The following is a 15,439-nucleotide window of genomic DNA, read 5'->3' on the forward strand; positions in this document are numbered from 1 at the left end:
TCTATGGTTCTGTTCTGGCACTCTGACCTCCTGTGTTGTCAGATGAGGTTGTCAGTTTTCCTTCAGAAGGTCTATGGTTCTGTTCTGCCACTCTGACTTCCTCTGTCTACAAAAATGTAAGCAATGGTGCTAAAAATTCGGTGTTAAACACAATAAATTGATTATAAACATCAGCTGAGGATAAAATGCAACTACATATAACTTTTTGCTACCGTGGATTCATTATTATTCAAGGGGTACATATTTTCTCCTAGTTTTTGTATGCATAGGTAAGTCACAATCCAAATGTTAATTATAGCCTAAATTTTTCTTTAGGTTTGTATGCATACTGACAAAACCATGCAGATTGAAATTTTCCCTCAATCCACAAAAAATGTTCAAAATAAATGAATCCACATGTACAGTTTATGATCATTCAAATTTTTCACAACCATAACTTTGTGGCTTGACTAGAATATGGGTTGAAATTATGCACCCAACTTTTCCAATCTTTCAACCAATAAGATTTTAATTACTTTGATTTTCAAAAAGCTAATGATTGAGTTTGTAAATGAAACTGACTTGTTGCGAGACAATATAGCTGAGGAACAGGCAATATTTGTAAACAGTTAACGTTAACCCTTGGTAGGAATAACTTACTAAATAAACCATTTAGTTTGTTATGCTCTAGTACAACTCTACCTCTGAACCTTGAAATGATTTCGGATAGAAGACGGTAATTCTTTCATTGAAGGGGTGTAACAGGGGTAAGGGAACATGGGAATGAGGGGATTGGAAACCGGAGTCCAGGGGCCAGAACAGATTGAAGAGGGGATTTAAAATAGGGATAATCTTTGAAAATGTTTGAAAGATTTTCATCGTTGTCAAGAGGAAGGGAAGAGATAAGCTGAGGGAAGTGGATTTGGTGGGTAGGGAAGAGGGAATCCAGGACCCCCTTTCCAACCCCTATTTCCTTGGTCAAGTTTGAGAACTGTCTGATAACTATAGATTTCTTCCTGTGTCTTTCCTTTAATCTATATAAAAGCACTGAAAACAATTCTAATGAATTAGTTATTATGTCTGCATTATAAAAGTTTTATTACATTTCTCCTGAAATCATTGATTGGTTATTTTTGACAAAATGTTCAGTCTTCTTAGAACTGTAAAGGTACCGGTAATAAACAAAACTCATTTCTAATACTTTATACATATGACAGTATGCAGATTTTCATGAAAATGCAATAATTTTATCAAGTATATTTTTGTCCTAATTTTTTTCAATAATCACAATAATAAATGAACTTAATAAATTCTGAATTTACAGTATCTAATCATGTTGATGATTTAGTATCCCAAGAAGAATGTTCTATCTTAATTTTCATTTGGAAGTATTACACTACTCCATTTGTTCCTAAGGCAATGCCTATAATAGGACAATACATTGTAGTAGAAATTTTAATTTTTTTAATAAAAAAAGACCAAATGTACTCAATATGTCATTGATACTTAAAAATCAATTTTTTAATCAATAATTAAATTTAAAAAGTTTTAAATCGTGCAGGAGTAGTTTTTTGTCAGTTGAAAGATAATAGGAAGTTAGGCATTGTCAAAGCTTATGAAAAGTAAACAGTTGAACTACCTACCTAACCCTGAGTATTAAGTAAGTGTTTTGACACAGATTTTCCTTTCAAATTATTCTACAAAGTATGTATCTTTTAAAAGGTTTTCAGGTGAATAGAAATTTACCATTGATTTTGTAACCAGTACTTACATGTTTCAAGTTATTGATACAGTATTGAACTTTAAATGTCTTGATTAAGCTGTAATTGTATTTGTTTGGACCTAATAAAAAGGTGTCAATAAAAATACAAGATAATATTTTGGAGAGGTTACTTAGGACCACGGTTTATGGATGTGGTCTGCAGGTTGGTGTTCAAATATTTTTCTTTCTTCATGGCAAATAGCTTGTTTTACTAATTATGATTTCTGATCTCTGATATCCTTCAGGATTTTGGACAAACTTTATGCAAAAAAAATCCTTTAAATATCTCATAGAAATACATACATGGACTCTGTCCTTTTTTTTCCTTTCCTTCAATTCTACTTACAATACATTTGTATTGCCTATAGAATAATATAGGGTTATTGCATGAATATTGGGGAATATTGTCCTGAGTAGAATTTTATATTGCACGAGCTTGCGAGTGCAATATATGTTCTACGAGGGACAATATTCCCCAATATTCATGCAATAACCCTTTTATTGTATAGTAATATAATATTTAAAAGTACTAACTGGTTTAAACTAAGATTTTGTCGTTGATGACGTCATGAATTTTGAGGATTTATTGCACTAGTGCAATATTAGAATTTATTGCACGCTAACTTTTGGTTACTTTCTGTTGGAAATATTATATTGCTATACAATAATATTATTAATTCCATTGTAAATATTAGCAATAATAAATGCAAGCATTATATTCTGAACTTAAGTTTATAATTGTTTGTAGTAGACTAGGTTATTTATTCTGTTAAAAGTTATTAGTTTATAGTTCAATTAAGACTGACTAATAGAAAAAAATAAAACTGAAAATTGTCAAGGTTCCATGTTGAAGGCCTTACTTTGACCTATAATTATTAACTTTAAATACATGGTGACTTGGATGGAAGGCTGTCTCATTGGCACTCAAACCGTATCTTATTTATATTTATACAAAAATGCTCTTCACACATCAATTACAAACTAAAACAAAACATGTTTTATGCAAATGACTTGTATAACAAGAAATATTACATGTTGTAATTTAGTCAGAACCACAGTGTTTGATGTATGGAACCAGTTATCTCCTGCAGAAGGTATTATCAGTGGTGTACGGTTATCCCATGTGATATGTTTGAATGGACAAATTATGTGCTCATACAGGGATCCAGGCTTTAAAACGTTTGATGTCTGATCCTGTACTTGTTGTTTTTAAATTCATTTGATTGTTAATTCATCAATGATCATGTGCTAACTTTTATGTTACTAATACTGAGTGAACTAGTGGGAGTACTTGACTGGTAGAATAATTGTTTGATACCACCCAAACATATTCCAGGTCTAATCATACAAGTTAAAATGCACTCATTTTATAAGACTAGCAACAGATAAAATATTTATACACCCATTTGGAACGTATTATATGGTATACCGTTGTCCGTCTGTCAGTCAGTTTATCGTTAACATGTTGGACAATAACTCAAAAACGCTAAGTTAATCAATTTGCATAAAACTTTGGTGAATTGATTATATCTATTGACTAGAGCTCCCTTTCTTTTTAGCTCACCTGGCCCGAAGGGCCAAGTGAGCTTTTCCCATCACTTTGCGTCCGGCGTCGTCCGGCGTCGTCGTCCGTCGGCCGGAGTTAACTTTTACAAAAATCTTCTCCTCTGAAACTACTGGGCCAAATTAATCCAAACTTGGCCACAATCATCATTGGGGTAACTAGTTTAAAAAATTTGTTCGGTGACCCGGCCAACCAACCAAGATGGCCGCCATGGCTAAAAATAGAACATAGGGGTAAAATGCAGTTTTTGGCTTATAACTCAAAAACCAAAGCATTTAGAGCAAATCTGACATGGGGTTATATTGTTCATCAGGTCAAGATCTATCTGCCCTGAAATTTTCAGATGAATTGGACATTTCGTTGTTGGGTTGCTGCCCCTGAAATGGTAATTTTAAGGAAATTTTGCTGTTTTTGGTTATTATCTTGAATATTATTATAGATAGAGATAAACTGTGAACAGCAATAATGTTCAACAAAGTAAGATCTACAAATAAGTCAAACATGACCAAAATGGTCAGTTGACCACTTTAGGAGTTATTGCCCTTTATAGTCAATTTTTAACCATTTTTCGTAAATCTTAGTAATCTTTTAGAAAAATCTTCTCCTCTGGAACTACTGGGCCAAATTTAACCAAACTTGGCCATAATCATCATTGGGGTATCTTGTTTAAAAAATGTGTCCGGTGCCCCGCCCAACCAACCAAGATGGCCGCCATGGCTAAAAATAGAACATGGGGGTAAAATGCAGTTTTTGGCTTATAACTCAAAAACCATAGCATTTAGAGCAAATCTGACAGGGGAAAATTGTTCATCAGATCAAGATCTATCTGCCCTTAAATTTTCAGGTATAATGGACAGCCCGTTGTTGGGTTGCTGCCCCTGAATTGGTAATTTTATGGAAATTTTACTGTTTTGGGTTATTATCTTGAATATTATTATAGATAGAGATAAACTGTAAACAGCAATAATGTTCAGCAAAGTAAGATTTACAAATAAGTCAACATGACCGAAATGGTCAGTTGACCCCTTTAGGAGTTATTGCTCTCTATAGTCAATTTTTAACCATTTTTCGTAAATCTTAGTAATCTTTTACAAAAATCCTCTCCTCTGAAACTACTGGGCCAAATTAATCCAAACTTGGCCACAATCATCTTTGGGGTATCTAGTTTAAAAAATTGTGTCCGGTGACCCGGCCATCCAACCAAGATGGCCGCCATGGCTAAAAATAGAACATAGGGGTAAAATGCAGTTTTTGGTTTATAACTCAAAAACCAAAGCATTAAGAGCAAATCTGACATAGGGTAATATTGTTTATCAGGTCAAGATCTATCTGCCCTGAAATTTTCAGATGAATCGGACAACCCGTTGTTGGGTTGCTGCCCCTAAATTGGTAATTTTAAGGAAACTTTACTGTTTTGGGTTATAATCTTGAATATTATTATAGATAGAGATAAACTGTAAACAGCAATAATGTACAGCAAAGTAAGATTTACAAATAAGTCAACTTGACTGAAATGGTCAATTGACCCCCTAAGGAGTTATTGTCCTTTATAGTCAATTTTTAACAATTTTCATAAAATTTGTAAATTTTTACTAACATTTTCCACTGAAACTACTGGGCCAAGTTCATTATAGATAGAGATAATTGTAAGCAGCAAGAATGTTCAGTAAAGTAAGATGTGCACACACATCACCATCACCAAAACACAATTTTGTCATGAATCCATCTGCTTCCTTTGTTTAATATTCACATAGACCAAGGTGAGCGACACAGGCTCTTTAGAGCCTCTAGTTTTATAAATTTTTAATTTTGTGTTTCGGAGTTATGGGGATTTACTCATTAAAAAAAGGGGGATTTTTCCAGTTTTCAGACAATAACTCAAGAATGCTTTCACCAACTTGTAAGAAATTGTGGTGAATTGCTTACATCCATTGCTTAAGCTCCCTTTTGATTTTTTAAATTTTAGATTTTTATTTTAGTAAATTGGCATATTTGAGATTTTTTTCTATAGCATGCAATGAAAAACTTTAAAGTTATGGGTTATAACCCAACTGACTGTTTGATTTGGTGTCAATTCTTGTTACTCATCATTACCAGACCACAACTGCATGGTTCAATAATATGGTTTTGTGAGGCATTATATTAATTAATCTTACAGTAACTTTTATCAAAACATTACATAATATTAACAGAATTAAAAACAGGCTTTTGTAATTCTAAGAAATATTTGGATTTTACATGTATCAAGTTACATGTATTAATTAGGTTGGTTGTTAAAGGGATTAATGAGTGTTTATTGATTTGGATGTACAAATATTTTGGTATTTCAAGTAGGATCTTCATTTAATATAAATGTGTCTTCCATAATGACAATGCTCGCTAAGAAAAGTATCAAAATAAAAACAGTTTTTAAAATTCATATTAAAATTTACTATTTTGACATTTGAAGCGAATTGAAAAATCAATAATTTGTCCTTAACCCATCATGATTATTTCCATAAATATTACATGCATTATAAAAGCAATAACCATTTTTTACAGATGTGTCATTATCTAGTCTGACGAGCTATGCCAGGAAGTTGGACACTGTCGCTGGTCAAGCCAATCGCCGTGTTGACAACAAACATGTTGAATTCACTGAGAGTGACAGACCAAAAAGTGCCAGTTCACCGAAGAAAAAACGCAAAAAGAAAAACCCTATTATTGTAAATTTAAGTGGAACAAGATATGAAGTCAGTAAGTAGAGAAGTTTTCTGTGATAGAATAAAACAGAGTATCGGAATATTTAGGGTTATATGTGAAATGAATCTTATTGTAACTAACTGAGTTTACCCTCTTTAAATAAAGAATTAATTATTATTATTATTATTATAATCATGTTGTAATACATGTATGTGTCACAGAAAAAGTAAAATGAAATAGGTAAACAGTAGGTCAATTTCATCAAATTTTATATTGTTACTTAGATACTGTGGATTCAGTTATTTTTGTGGGTACCAATTTTCGTGGATTGAGGAAAACTTGCATGTTTGTGGATATTTGATTTCGTGGTTTTGTCAATCTCTGTATACAAAGCCTATTGAAAATATGTGATTCGTTGAACATTTAAATTTGTGGTTTTCCATTACCCACGAAACCCATGGAAATTGGTATCCAACAAATAATAATGAATCCACAGTATATGGGAAGTAAATATATTTATTTGGGTACAAATATTCATAAATAACTGATCTTTTTGATGATAAACAAATGATTTGAAGAGCATAATCTTATAAATGCTACCTCCATTTTAACAAGCTCTGCATGATAGGGTCTTTACATAAAAATATGAAGTGTACAGTAATAATTGAATTAACTAGCTACCTTTCTCCCTAGAATATTGTCCAGTTTCCATAAGAAGTCTTGTATGGTTATTAACACATAAAAAACATCCCAGAGTCTTGGAACTATATGATTATATTATATTGTATACTTATTTAATTTTCAGTTCGTCAGATGGCAGAGAAACTTGGTTTTACACCTTCAAAAGATGATGATCCCAACGGGTATGCATTTATTGTAGAATTTCCGAAATTAACTGATTATCTCTCTATGTATAACAAGATAAAACAAATAACATCAGTTTGTATTGGTCTATGCTTTCAGATTAATTTTCATTTATTTTTTAGGAAGGGTAGGTAATATTGAAATTGTTAATTCTTTAATTAGACATAGAAACTAATATAAACATTAAAACGTTTCTATGGAAGTTCACCAAAACTAAAGATTATAATAAAACAAAGAACTTTTTTTCCACAATGAAATGAAATGATTCAACAATATTTTCAAATGATAGTTGTATTTGGTGTTGAGGTTTTGATATTGTATATAACTGTTTTACTGGGGTTTATTTTGTTCTCTTTATTTTCAGATACTTAATATGGAATGATTCATTTGTATCAGCTGAAAGGATCAATGAATTAAAACCATTTCAAAGAATCAATCATTTTCCTGGAATGGGTGAAATAACCAGAAAAGATTGCTTAGCTCGTAATATGTTAAAGTAAGCAAATCTATAAACAAGTATAGATTTAAAACATGCCTTACAATGCCTTTAATGTAAAAATAAGCAGAAAGCGTGTTACAATTTATTGTGAGAAGTAAAACTTAAACAAAAATTTAATTTCAAACAAATTATGTAAATTGGTGAAATAAAAATAGATCACAGGCCCTTTTTACTTTTATAAATTATTTACTAACGAAAGTGAACCAACGCCTGGTGAATCTGTAGCATGGTAGAGTCCATAAAATGGATTATAAATTATGTTCAAATGCATTGAGTTTATTTGTTTATCTAAACATAATAAAATCATAATGTTATTGGTGAAATTTTATCCTTTTCTCTGTTTTGGTTGTATTAAAGTATATTGAGATATGTCTTATAGATACCTATTGATTATTGAATACTTACAAGGTTAAAACAAAGTCAGAATGGGGGCATTATACTGCCATACACAAATAAATAAACTCGACTCATTTAATCACCAATTCTTACTTAAAAAGGCCTCTGCCAGCTGAGAAAAATAAGTAGACTTACGTCGTTATTTGATTCAAAAATGTAATTTGGACAATTTGTGCAATTTCATGGAACTGATAATAGCCTTTATAATCCACCTATTTGTAAAATGCAATCTGTTTTTTCAATCACTAGGAATATTTAGATTGGCAGTATTTAATTTATTACCAGTCATGTCATTTGATTTACAAGAATAAAGCATTTTTGGAGGAAGAAGGGTTAACCTCATGGTAATTTTTAAGGCTAAATTGTCATTCTAATGTTTGTATTATATAAACCCATTAACAAGCCATCATTGTCTCAAATACTCTCAGATGCTCTTGTCCTATAGTGCTATACATTTACTCTATAAAAAATAAAATTATGTTATATTATTTTTATGATATATTACAGGGTGTCTAAAGAATTTCCTGAGGAATATGGCTTTATTCCAAAGTCTTGGATCCTGCCTTCAGATTATAGTCAATTGGTTAATTATTCTAAAGACCTGAAAAGTAAAAAGAAATCTAAAACATTTATCATCAAACCTTCCAATGGTGCACAAGGGCATGGGTATGTATAGTTATAATGCAGGAGACAAATATAACAGCTATGCTAGCCACAGAAACAGTTTAAACTTATTGTATAATCATAGATTATGTTCTCTTTTCATATAAGTCCTAATATCATCCTGAGATTCCTAAATCAGCCAAGCTAAGGGCTCATATGAGACTCAGAATGATATCAGGGCCAATATGGTAAAGGAAATGTTTTCATCCATTTATACAATAGTTGCTATATATGACAAGTGCTGAAAAAAAGTTAGAAAAAAACCAATTTGTTTGATTGATACATAAATTCTCATTTTATTCACTGGAATTTTTTAAATCTGTAAAGTCAACAATTTGAAAAACCATGGCATAGTACTGAATAGTAATGTCAAGTTTCATTGCTGTACTACAAGTTTTTAAGTTAAAATTTTGTACATAGGCACATGTGTGGCATAGATGTGGCTGTCTTTTACCATGACTGGAAATAAACATATTTTTTTTATCCTTGAAAACTCCATAAGTAGCATCTATCATGTTACACAATACAAGAAAAGGCTGAGGACATGCAAAATTCAGAGAATTACATCTTGGGAAAAATGTTCAAACACATGAATATGAATGAATTATATAAACATACAATTAACGTAATGTATCACAAATAATGATGGAGAGTTGTATTTATTTTTTAAGAGGGCTGAAGTATTTTGATATTATTGAACTGAAATTTGAAATTTGAAACGATATAACAATCACTATTTCTTTTGCAAAAGAGACCAATTTTAACCTGGCTCAATATTTTTTCTTTATTTTAGAATTCAGCTATTTAAAAATGCTGAGAAGATTCCAGCAACAGAACATTTTATTGTACAAGAATATATAGAAAAACCCTTCCTGTTAGATGGTTATAAGTTTGATTTACGTATATACGTTCTGATAACATCGTGTGATCCATTACGTGTGTTCTTATTCAATGATGGACTGGTTAGAATGAGTACAGAAAAGTATCAAAACCCAGCGGAATCTAACATTGTAAGTATGATTAACATATCTACATTCTGATAACATAGAGTGATCCTTTACATGTGTATTTATTCAGTGATGAGTACAGAATAGAACCAAAACCCAATGGAATCTAACATTGTAAGTAGGAAAAATTAGTAAACAGAAGAACACAGTGAAATGCCAAAAGTCTGGCATTTGTCAAACAGACTTTACACAGTACAAGTCAATTCAATTCTGCATTTCTTTACCATAACAGTATAGAGAAATACCAAAAATCTTTCTTTATCAAACTTCAATCAAAACAGACATCAAATATTGTAATATTGAGTAAAATATGTTCTAAATTTGACATACTGATCCTAAGGAATATTTTAAATAAAGAAAATGTGTGTGTGTAGTAATACAAAGATTATTTGCCATAGTATAAAATTGAGAATGGAAATGGGGAATGTGTCAAAGCAACAACAACCGGACCATAGAGCAGACAACAGCCGAAGGCCACCAATGGGTCTTCAATGTAGCGAGAAACTCCCTCACCTGGAGGCGGCGTCCTTCAGCTGGCCCCTAAACAAATATGCATACTAGTTCAGTGATAACAGATGTCATACTAAACTCTGAATTAAACACAAGAAACTAGAATTAAAAATCATACCAGACTAACAAAGGCCAGAGGCTCCTGACTTGGGACAGTCGCAAAATTGGGGCGGGGTTAAACATGTTTTTTTGAGATCTCAATCCTCTATATGCATATCCTGTGTAGTTCATCAGGTTAGAAATTCAAACAAAAATTCATCTTCTATTTTCAGAACCATATGTATATGCATCTTACGAATTATTCAGTGAACAAACATAATGAATACTACGAGAAAGGAGAATCGGTGGATTCAGGAAGTAAACGATCTATTGCATTTCTTAACGAATATCTACGTAACAAGGACAGAGATGTGGCATTAATGTGGAGAAACATCTCAGACATGATAGTGAAAACATTGCTGGTATCGATGCCACATTTATTACATGCCTATAGAATGTGTCGGCCATGTGCCCCATCAGGGAGTGATAGTGTATGTTTTGAGGTGCTAGGATTTGATGTTTTATTGGATAGGAATTTAAAACCATGGCTGTTAGAAGTAAGTTTTTGTCTGCAGGCATTAAGTTTTATCATTATGCTTATCACCACATAACACAGATCAAGTTTGAATTTTGGTGGCATCTCTTTTACTGTACTAAAGTTATGTCCCTTTACACATTCCCATTTTTTTGCTTTTATAAGATTCACAGCTTCATAAAACTTTTCTTTATAAACTGATCTTTTCTACATCAAAACTATAATAGTAATTGATGTGGCAAATGTTCAAATGAAAAAAACATATTTCAACCTTAATTAGGCTTTGAAAATTTAACAACAATCTGAAATTCTATTTAGTTACATCTACAAAGTGAATTAGTTTAAATGTTTTCCTAAAGTAATAATTTTCCCATCAGTACTTCAAAAGAAACGTCCATTTAAATCCCAAATCTGTATGCATCCAATAAATAGAATTATAAGTGGTAAGTTGATGAGTTATTTTCTCATTCAGAAGTGAAAGTGGTAAATATTGTAAATTTATACAACATTTAAAATACATAATTTCCTGAATACCTGAATATCATGGATTTAATTTTACAAACAGGGTAATCTGTTTAATTTGTATTTTAACAGGTTCTTAAAATTCCTCAAGATTTTCCCATAGTGCTTTTGGATAAAATCTTTAATGTCAGCAACACAGCCTGTAATAAAAAAGACATTTTAGTGTTTGAACCTTAAGTTTGGTAACTTATCCTTCTTGTTGACTTTGTCAAAAGTAAAGTTTTTGTCCAGTGTGTATGTTATTTGCAATAACTATTTCTCAAGTATATTAGAAAAAAAAATTGTTTGTTTCACACAAATGCTTTACTAAAGATTTTTTTTTAAAACCAAATGGCACTAACCCATTTGGCCTAAAGACTTCTTTCACTCATTAAACAAATATATAGCTGGCAAGTTCAGGACAAAAAGACTTGAATGACATGTTTAGTTTAATGAAAAATTGATGTGCTATGATCACAAAATATGATATGGGTACACAAATTAAAAAAAAAAGAAATATCTACAGAAGTGTGCTTATTCTCCTTTCCCCATAAATACATGTTTGTTTTTTTTTTCATTTAAAAAGAAAGATTATTTTATTAATTAGTCTATTGTTGCCTACAGCCATAAAATGCACTCAGCTGGTTATTGATTTTCTGTCAAAGTCGTAATGAGGTCAAGGTTAATTCCGAATATTGTCCGATCAGGTACAGTCTGAGAAACCCGAAAAAAAAGTAAACAAGATGGTTAAAATCGAAATTGTTATATTTCTTTCGCCAAATTCTTTCGCAAATAATGAATCGCCACAATTTTTATTTTTTGCAAAATGTGAAAATGGCAACCGCCAGCGGAAACCCTGGCTAGCAGGAGCCTTTATTTATATGTTTTTATTCTTTTCAGATTAACAGATCACCCAGTTTTGGTACTGATGAAAAGATTGACTGGGATATAAAATCTGCATTAATAGAAAATACCATTAAACTGCTGAATATCAAGTAAGTGAAGAGTATCTTGTACTATTTATCCTGATTGACCTTTAAACACCTTAAGAAGGGATTAACATTGATGAGTTCCTCATACAAACATGGGTAGGAGGGATTAACATTGATGAGTGCCTCAAACAAACATGGGTAGCAGGGATTAACATTGATGAGTTCCTCAAACAAACATGGGTAGCAGGGATTAACATTGATGAGTGCCTCAAACAAACATGGGTAGCAGGGATTAACATTGATGAGTGCCTCAAACAAACATGGGTAGCAGGGATTAACATTGATGAGTGCCTCAAACAAACATGGGTAGCAGGGATTAACATTGATGAGTGCCTCAAACAAACATGGGTAGCAGGGATTAACATTGATGAGTGCCTCAAACAAACGGGTAGCAGGGATTAACATTGATGAGTGCCTCAAACAAACATGGGTAGCAGGGATTAACATTGATGAGTGCCTCAAACAAACATGGGTAGCAGGGATTAACATTGATGAGTGCCTCAAACAAACATGGGTAGAAGGGATTAACATTGATGAGTGCCTCAAACATGGGTAGCAGGGATTAACATTGATGAGTGCCTCAAACAAACATGGGTAGCAGGGATTAACATTGATGAGTGCCTCAAACAAACATGGGTAGCAGGGATTAACATTGATGAGTGCCTCATACAAACATGGGTAGGAGGAATAACATTGATGATTGCCTCAAACAAACATGGGTAGCAGAGATTAACATTGATGGGTGCTTCAAACAAACATGGGTAGCAGGGATTAACATCGATGAGTGCCTCAAACGAACATGGGTAGCAAGGATTAACATTGATGAGTGCCTCAAACAAACATGGGTAGCAGGGATTAACATTGATGTGTGCCTCAAACATGGGTAGCAGGGATTAACATTGATGAGTGCCTCAAACAAACATGGGTAGCAGGGATTAACATTGATGAGTGCCTCAAACAAACATGGGTAGCAGGGATTAACATTGATGAGTGCCTCAAACAAACATGGGTAGCAGGGATTAACATTGATGAGTGCCTCAAACAAACATGGGTAGCAGGGATTAACATTGATGAGTGCCTCAAACAAAAATGCAATTTTTTCTCAATCCACCAAAATTGTAACATGTGGAAAAAAGAATCTTTAGTGTATATTCATGTCTTTGTAGTTGAGTTCTCATAATTTTTATTTCACGACATATTTAATTGTAAAGTTTTGGTTCATTAAAATATATTTCATGGTTTCAATATTTTATTTTATTTCAGGGTTAGTGACAAAAGAAGAAATATTAATGCTCAGAAACAGGAAGCACAGAAACGTTTATATCGTACAGGTAAACGACCAGATGCCCCAGATGTGTCAGAATATGAGAAACGAAGGATCCACTTTGAAAAAAGGAAAGAAGAACTGGTTAGTTATATATAATCAATTATAGATATATCTGACTTGTCTTTAAACAATTGTTGATATATCTGACCTGATTTCTTTGACATAAATTTGTAAACCTTCATGAATTGTTATGAACCTTAGATAGAAGCTAATCCTTTAGACCAGGAAATAGCATCTAAAACAAAGGTCTGAATTTGTTTTTAGATTCTGTATTTTTATATACTCATTACTTATAAAACACTTTTACACTGATGACACTAGCAATTGCAGGCAACACACAACGGTTCTGCAGAAGCACTGGTTAAACATGTATTAAGGTCTTTTTGAGGAAACACTGTGTAAATGTTTAATCTAATATTTGTAAAGATTCACATTCATTACTGTATGTTTTTATATTTGCTGTTTTTTTTATAATAGAAAGAGTTGCTAGCCAGGATAAAGAAGCAAAGTTTGAGAGAAGATTATGACAACAGGAATATGGGTAAATTCCGTAGAATATTTCCAACAGAAGACAAGGCTCGGCAGGAGAAATATGTTAGATTAATGTCATCTATCTTCAACATCTTCATGTCAGGGAGAGCACCTGCCATGCAGAAAGAAATCCAGAGAATTTACAAAAATCCACTCAGGGTATGTTTCTTCAAAAAGTTAAAATTAGAATACTAGAGTTTAATCAGAAGATATCATCTAAAAGATTACAATTTATAGATTTACATTGTTTATGAAATCGTGCCAATGTCCAAATAAAATTGCTGCCGATATGTTAGATTATATCACACACAAAGTAAATTTGTACCAAGTACCAAAAACATATTTAGCTAAAACTGTTTATCAATATTTGAATAAAAATTTAAAATAGCTCAAAAGTTTTAATCTAATTAAAGTTCAAAAACTCTTTATTTGTTTATTCTTTCTAACAAAAAAACATTATCATTTTAAAAACTGAATATTTTAAATCATCAATTGTTATTTTTTTGTATTTTTTTTTTTGTATACCGGTATTCATTTGCCGTGTGATATTTTTTTATAGGAAGAAGATGTTCTGGATATGTTACATGAATGTGAAGAATTTGAAAAAGACGGGAAGTATGCAGGAGGAGGCAAGGGTGCAGCTAGAGGTCCTAAGGTAGGTTATTCAGGAATGGAGACATTCATATAAATATTTACAGAGGGTGGTAAAGGGTTATTTTCGTACAACATGTTTTGTCATTTTTATTTTGCATGAAGCTGTAAAAAAAGGTTTGTTATTCATCGTGTCTCTTGAAATTGGTAAAAATATTAACTTGCATGAAATTTTTCATTGTTCGTTTATTGTTAAATGTCAATTTTATTTCGCGTTCTTCCGTGCAGATATCTTTTATGCCCCTCTTTAGACAATCATGGGGAACAAGAAGATGTTTGTTAGATAACTTGGCAGGAGATATAAGAATAACTGGGTCACATGATTCAGATGGAGGTTTTATAATATCATTTTAAAAAATGGTTTATCCCTGTATACCTGTATAAGAGTATGTTTGTAGTTTTGTTGTTGTGGTTTATGTATTCTTACCTGTTTGCTTATTTGAGCTTCCAAGTTATTCTGAAATAAGTTATTTGTTTATTTTAGCCTCTACAAAGTATGCCAGTCTGTCAGCCAAGTCCTATTGATGACTCGGAGGAAGAAGATGATGAAATGACTGAAGGTTCACCTATGTCAACACCCATGACCAGAAGACGATCTGCCAAGTCCAGACCAGGGTCAATGGTCAGAGAACAGAGCGAGTGGAGTGAGGGAGCATCAAGTACATACAATTCTCGTCCTAACTCTGGTGTCAGGTCAAGGCCACCCAGTAATATGTCAATGTCAAATCAATCAAATCAAAGGTCAAGATCATTATCAAGAATGGTGACAAGTGGGAAATATACATCGTTACAGAGATCTACAGTGGTAAATGTTTTTTAATTGCTGTTTCATGTCAAGGCCACCCATGTTCACAGATGTCATTGTCTTTTTAGTTCATAAATAATGAACTTTGCATTGAAGTCATGAAATCATATTCTTTCTTCTTTCTTTGAATAA

General features: G+C 32.2%; 1 protein-coding gene across 3 annotated transcripts in view; it reads left to right on the plus strand.

The window, feature by feature from the left end:
* LOC143057593 (tubulin polyglutamylase TTLL7-like) overlaps positions 1-15,439 on the plus strand; it is a 35,797-nt gene that overhangs the window by 12,091 nt on the left and 8,267 nt on the right. For all 3 annotated transcript variants that reach the window (XM_076230930.1, XM_076230925.1, XM_076230917.1), the window contains exons 3-13: positions 5,847-6,041; positions 6,793-6,850; positions 7,216-7,347; positions 8,254-8,412; positions 9,203-9,419; positions 10,199-10,522; positions 11,902-11,996; positions 13,257-13,401; positions 13,798-14,010; positions 14,411-14,506; positions 14,987-15,307. In XM_076230930.1, the coding sequence (XP_076087045.1) occupies positions 5,847-6,041; positions 6,793-6,850; positions 7,216-7,347; positions 8,254-8,412; positions 9,203-9,419; positions 10,199-10,522; positions 11,902-11,996; positions 13,257-13,401; positions 13,798-14,010; positions 14,411-14,506; positions 14,987-15,307 (1,955 nt within the window). The remainder of the gene's footprint in view (positions 1-5,846; positions 6,042-6,792; positions 6,851-7,215; positions 7,348-8,253; positions 8,413-9,202; positions 9,420-10,198; positions 10,523-11,901; positions 11,997-13,256; positions 13,402-13,797; positions 14,011-14,410; positions 14,507-14,986; positions 15,308-15,439) is intronic.

The sequence above is a fragment of the Mytilus galloprovincialis genome, chromosome 1, assembly GCF_965363235.1.
Source record: "Mytilus galloprovincialis chromosome 1, xbMytGall1.hap1.1, whole genome shotgun sequence".
Lineage (NCBI taxonomy): Eukaryota > Metazoa > Mollusca > Bivalvia > Mytilida > Mytilidae > Mytilus > Mytilus galloprovincialis.